Below are 7421 nucleotides of genomic sequence, written 5' to 3' on the forward strand. Positions count from 1 at the left end.
ACAGCAGGCATCAGGGTCGGGATCGAACCTACAAACTCCTGTATACCAGGCGAGGTAGTTAGGGGGGAAAGCAGAGACAGCGAGAGGGAGAGGGAAGATAATTAGTCAAACTCACACTCAGTATTACTCACCAACCATGATACACTCACCATCACACTCACCATCATACTCACGCATTCACCATCATACTCACACACAAGACCACACACATCAACAGTCGACATTCACCACTGCGTGGCAGGGACGTCACCACAATAACCCAGGTGCCATGGATTGACGGCTGTGCCAGGCTAAGTGCAGGAGGAGGTCACGGGCCAGACTCAGGTGCCATGGGCCGACTGCTCTGCCTGGCTCGGTACAAGAGGAGGGCTAGACCCTGGTGCTCTGGGTGAACTCGTGTGCCACCACCTGCACAACCACCACAGTAACAACCACACAACTATAATCACAACAATAACCACGACCAACAACTGCAACCACAACTATAATGTAACCACAACTATAATGTAACCACAACTATAATGTAACCACAACTGTAATGTAACAACAACTATAATGTAACCACAACTATAATGTAACCACAACTATAATGTAACCACAACTATAATGTAACCACAACTATAATGTAACCACAACTATAATGTAACCACAACTATAATGTAACCACAACTACCAGCCACGCGGCCGTCTGGGAGTGCCTCTCAGCAGCAGCAGGGCCGAGCTCTGCTTGAAGCTGCGCCGTCAACTCCGCAGAACGTGACGGCTGTGGGCCAGGCGCCTCCTCTGTCTCCTCCCACCGCCGCCGCCACTGCTGATGTGGACACACCGCGCGAGGTTCTCACCTTCAGGCTGAGTCGACGTAGAGGAGGCCCAGCGAGCCGCCGCTTCAGAAGCTTTCGCTCGCCACTGACGGTGGCCCTGAGCGGGAATCCAAACCAGCCGCTCGCCACCCACAATCCACAGCGCGCGCCGCCTCCACTCGGCGGAAGTAGCAGCGGGGGGAGGGGGGTGGGGCATGGGGTGTGAGGGGCAGGGGCATGGGGGGTGAGGGGGAGGGGCATGGGGGGTGAGGGGGTGGGGCATGGGGGGTGAGGGGGAGGGGCATGGGGGGTGAGGGGGAGGGGCATGGGGGGTGAGGGGGGAGGGGCATGGGAGGTGAGGGGGGAGGGGCATGGGGGGTGAGGGGGAGGGGCATGGGGGGTGAGGGGGGAGGGGCATGGGTGGTGAGGGGGAGGGACATGGGGGGTGAGGGGGAGGGGCATGGGGGGTGAGGGGGGGGCATGGGGGGTGAGGGGGAGGGGCATGGGGGGTGAGGGGGACGGGCATGGGGGGTGAGGGGGTGGGGCATGGGGGGTGAGGGGGAGGGGCATGGGGGGTGAGGAGGAGGGGCATGGGGGGTGAGGGGGAGGGGCATGGGGGGTGAGGGGGGTGGGGCATGGGGAGTGAGGGGGAGGAGCACGGGGGGTGAGGGGGAGGGGCATGGGGGTGAGGGGGGGAGGGGCATGGGGGGGTTCGCGAGGGGGGGAGGGGACATGGAAGGTGGTCGCGAGGGGAGGCAGAGGGGGGCATGGGGGGAGGAGCTAATGGCTGTGACATCATGGGGGGGGCGTGGTTACATTGTACCGCCCCCGCGTCTCGCGCCACTGGCAGTTTGGCCTTTAGAGATGTCTATGTAGTTTATACTTTAGTTGTTTACGTGGTGGTTTAGTTACTGCAGCTACATACTATTAACATTCCTTCCCTTTATTAATGCTACCCCTATCCCCTCCCTTTGATGCTGCTAATCCTGCATAATGCACGGGCATAATATGACTTTAAACCCCCCGCCCACCTCCTACGCATTTCACAAGTAGTACTAATCACATACCTGCATTTCCCATAAATATGCTAAATTCCTCTTGATATGCAAATTATTTTGTCAAGGCGCCCTTTCCCCCTTCCAACCCAGCTTAAATATACGCTCCAAGCGTGGTGGTGTTTCATTCCTACCCACACACTCACTCATCCACAAACCCACTCACCCCCTCACTCATCCATCCACTCACATACTCACCCAGCCACTCACCTACTCACCCAGTCACATCCACATCCACTCACCATGCTACCCACTCAATTTCTAACCCACCCTCTCGCCCAACCACCCGGCCACTCCCTCAGCAACTCACCCACTAACCACGTAATTATTCACCCACCCACCCATCACTCAACCACCCAATAATTCAACCACCAAAACATTCAACCACCCACGAACTCAACCACCGAGCCACTCACACTCACCCACTCAACTACTGAGCCATTCATACACTGAACCACTCACTAAGCCACCCACTCAATCACTAACCCACACTCATGCACCCAGCCACTCACTCACTCAGCGACTCACCTATGACGCATCAACCCATCCACTCACTCATCTACCCACGCACCCACTCACGCACGCACCCACTCATCCACATATGCACGCACCCACTCATCCACACAATAAACGAATATTTAATTGTTTTTCATTTTACTGTAGAGGCTCACTGACCTGGCCCAGCTTCGGCTCAGGTCCGACCCTCAGCCACACGAGCCTGGCCCTCACAAGGACACAGACCTCGCTGCTCTGAGGTCGCCCCTGGCTTGCCCTGCTCGGCTCTTATAAGTGCAGCGAGTCAGGGTAGTCCCAGGGCTAGCTAGCTGGTCTTCAGTCGTCACTGGTTCTTCTGCTCCAACGACTGCCTCGAGCTCTCTCACGCACCGCCTTATATAGCCAACTGCCCCCCGAGGGGCGGGGCTGTATGCGGACGTTGATGTAGACACCCCACGCACGGACCGTGATGTAGACACCGCAACGTAATGGCTTGCTACACCCCGGTACGTAACACCTCTACATCTCGATTTAAAGCTTTCGTGACTGCAGGGATTCATCTTCTTGGTTCTTTCGGTAAAGTCACGTAGAAGGGAAGTAATAAAATAATTAAAAAATAAAACATAATAAAATCATTCTCACGACGTTTCGGCCACAACGCAAGCAGCCGTCCTCAGGTGAAAACCAGGTCTGTCGAGGCGACAGCGTCTGAATGAAACACCACACGAGCTTGGAGCATATATATGAGCTGGGCGCCTTGACAAAGGAATTTGCATATCAAGAGGAATTTAGCATTTCCATGGGAAATGCAGGAATGTGATTAGTACTACATATGCCTGTGCATTATGCAGGATTAGCAGTATCAAAGGGAGAGGATATGGGAAATGCAGGTATGTGAATAGTACTAATTCAGCAGCAAAGGGAGGGGATAGGGGTAGCATTAATAAAGGGAAGGAGTGTTAACAGTATGTAGCTGCAACAACTAAAACCAACGCGTAAACAACTAAAGTATAAACCACATAGTATCATCAGTATACTTACTATACTCTACAATAAGCTGAGTTACTAACAGTAAGTAATACATTACAATTCTACGTCGTAAAAATGATAAAATATGCTTCCATCTAAACTTTATTCTCTTACATCACACGAGTCTAAACCGTACTATATACTGCCATAGACAAACCCAATATTAAATTAACTACTGTCTCTGTGTTTGTATATGTGGATCGCCTCATGAACGACAATTTCAACCGAGAAGATGGATTCGGGCTTAGCAATCATTGGAAGGACGTAATAAACCATTTCGGATCTTAACTGATTGTCTTCACGTTTACGGTGACTTTAAGCGGCTGCTGCTTCAGCTGAGTGCTGAAGCAGCAGCCCCCCCCCCATCCCCGGACCCCTCTCCCACCCTCCGCTTCTCACCCTGACGCCACACAACCCGTGGGTAGGCGATGCCCTCTGGTGGACAAGGCGCGGTACAGGCGGTAGCACGAGACGCCAGCAGCGTTGCGCTGCCAGGGTTACTCTCCCGAACACCTCCGTACACTTACACACACCTACACACACTTCTATGCACTTACACACACATACACACACACCTCTATACACTTACACACACCTACACACACCTCTATACACCTACACACACATACACACACACCTCTACACACCTACACACACACCTCTATACACCCACACACACCTACACACACACCTCTAAACACTTACACACACCTACACACACACCTCTATACACTTACACACACCTACACACACCTCTAGACACTTACACACACCTACACACACACCTCTAGACACTTACACACACCTACACACACCTCTAGACACTTACACACACCTACACACACCTCTAGACACTTTCACACACCTCTATACACTCACACACACACACCTCTATTAACTCACACACACACCTCTTTACACTTACACACACCTACACACACCCCTCTATACACTTACACACACCTACACACACACACCTCTATACACTTACACACCTACACACACCTCTAGACACTTACACACACCTCTATACACTCACACACCTACACACCTCTATACACTCACACACACTTACACACACCTACACACACCTCTAGACACTTACACACACCTCTATACACTCACACACACCTACACACACACACCTCTATACACTCACACACACACCTCTTTACACTTACACACACCTACACACACACCTCTATACACTTACACACACCTACACACACCTCTATACACTCACACATACACACACACCTCTATACACTCACACATACACACACACCTCTATACACTCACACACCTACACACACACTTCTATACACTTACACACACCTACACACACACCTCTATACACTCACACCTACACACACACCTCTATACACTCACACCTACACACACACCTCTATACACTCACACACCTACACACACACCTCTATACACTTACACACACACCTACACACACACTTCTATACACTCACACACACCTACACACCTCTATACACTCACACCTACACACACACTTCTATACACTTACACACACCTACACACACACCTCTATACACTCACACCTACACACACACCTCTATACACTCACACACCTACACACACACCTCTATACACTTACACAAACCTACACACACACTTCTATACACTCACACACACCTACACACCTCTATACACTCACACACACCTACACACACCTCTATACACTCACACACCTCTATACACTTACACACACCTACACACACACCTCTATACACTTACACACACCTACACACACCTCTATACACTTACACACATACACACACACCTCTACACACCTACACACACACCTACACACACCTCTATACACTCACACACACCTACACACCTCTATACACTCACACACACCTACACACACCTACACACACCTCTATACACTCACACACCTCTATACACTTGCACACACCTACACACACACCTCTATACACTTACACACACCTACACACACCTCTATACACCTGAAGTATTGGAATGACGGCAGGAAACCACTTGACGGGTAGCACACTTTTTATTAAACCTTGACTTGTCACGATACAACGTGTGGTCACTATTCCTCTGACTACACACACTTCACTTGACACGTGTAGTTACTATGCCTCTGACTACACACACTTCACTTGACACGTGTAGTTACTATGCCTCTGACTACACACACTTCACTTGACACGTGTAGTTACTATGCCTCTGACTGCATGCTCACACTGCACTCCGCCCCGTAACGTCCGTGGAGCCTACAGGCCCACCCCAGCTTGGGCGTGGGCCACAACCTCTGAGTCCCAAGGGCCGGCCCTCTCACGGACGCTCGGCCCCGGGTCCCAGGGTTCCGCCTCTGGGTCACACAGAGCCCCGGCCCCTACAGGACAGCGGGACTAGGTACCGCAGGGCCCTATCTCTTCCTCCTCCGTCTTCAGTCTTCGCTGGTCACTCGCTCCCCGTGCGCCTGTGCGCACCACCTTATATAGCCCCCGCTCACGGGAGACGGAGCGTATGCGGACCTCGACGTGAGCATCCCCCTTAGTTGACCAATCCCCGCGCGCTTGCCCCAGGATCCCATCGCTGTCAGCGCACGTCACTGATACCCAACCAATCACTGCCTCATAACCCCCGACCCCGTGCTGACCCCTGATCCTTCACCGTCAGCGCGCGTCACCAACACACACAGCCAATCACTACGCGCTGGCACACGATCCCTACCCCAGCGCGTATCACCACTACATCACCCCCTCCCACATAGCTCGCAGCCGGCCCGGCTGCTAAACAACACAACACAACGTCAACACAACAAAAACCCCACCCCCCAGTGTGCCCCGTAACGCAACAACAACAACACAACAACACAACACCCGACAACAACCTATGTACAAACCGACAACCAACACAATAAAAGTCAACAACAACACAACACCTAGACAACAAGCTATGTACAGCCCGACGAACAACACACTAAAAGCAAATCCCAGAAAATGAACGTGTCCAGTGTCTCTGTGACTATTGATCCCTCCCCCCTCCGCTTGCTCCTCCACCGGGGTGATAGAGCGGTCGAGCGGATGAGGAACGCAGTGACGAGGCGCTCCGGCCGCATCGGCTCCTCATTCGGTTGGTCATGAAAAGTATCGCGACTTAGCGCGAGTCCGCCTGGCCGGTCCATCGTATGGGACGGGACGCTGACGACCGTCCGGCGGCTCCGGCAGGCCTGGACGGCGCGGATCGGGCCTGGAAGGACCGGCCGCGCCGCGAGGATCCGGCCGCCGGTGGTCGGCAGCTGTCAGTTCCGAGACACCGGGGTTAGTAGGGATGACTTGGGGCCTTGGTCGTCGTCCAGCCGAGGTCCCATGGCGCGCTGACGTGGAGCGCGGCAACCGGACGCCACGTGGCCCCGGAGGCCGCAGTTGTAACACGTGATGAGGGTCGTCGGAGATCTCGGTTGCTCCAGCTTGCGGGCCAATCGCAGAGGCGAACGACCCCCCGACCTCCAGTCCCCCGGTCGTCCCGCGGTGAACGCCTCCTCTCGTGGGCTGACGACTTGGGGCTCGGTGACCACCGGGCCCGGAGCTGAGGCCACGGCAGCATTGCAGACGACCCCCTGTTTACGCTGGAGGACCTCGTGCGCCTGTATACTTGCTGCGACCCGCAAAGAAGAAATATCGACCTCGTCGGCCGTGTTGATGGGGACCCCCAGGTCCTGCGCCAACTTGAGCAGTTGCTCCAAGACCATCGCGTCCTGGCCCTCCTCGTCCATACGAGGGAACGCGGCGTCGGCGAGAGCCAACAACGCCGTGCGGTAGGCGAGCGCGGTCTCCGTGTCCGCCTTCCGCCGGGCGTAAAAGTGATGGCGACACGCCGAGGGAGGTCCGTAGACCTTGGCCATGAGACCCAGCGCAGCCTTAAGCGTGGAGCGGTCCGACCTCTGTGCGGACGTGAAGGCCGCGAGAGCGTTGTCGTCCAACATGGCAGGCAGTGCCCGCAGCGCCGTAGCGTCGGACCAGGCGGACATTTC

The 7421-nt window shown here is 54.2% G+C and overlaps 1 protein-coding gene across 1 annotated transcript in view; it reads left to right on the forward strand.

Annotated features, from left to right (window-relative positions):
* Positions 1–329: 329 nt before the first annotated feature.
* The window catches only part of LOC144729968 (uncharacterized), a 16047-nt gene continuing 8955 nt past the window's right edge, over positions 330–7421 (forward strand). The window contains 1 exon segment of the mRNA XM_078610397.1: positions 330–355. Coding sequence (XP_078466523.1) covers positions 330–355 — 26 coding nt within the window.

This window comes from Lampetra planeri, chromosome 34 (genome assembly GCF_965212315.1).
Source record: "Lampetra planeri chromosome 34, kcLamPlan1.2.h2, whole genome shotgun sequence".
Classification (NCBI taxonomy): Eukaryota; Metazoa; Chordata; class Hyperoartia; order Petromyzontiformes; family Petromyzontidae; genus Lampetra; species Lampetra planeri.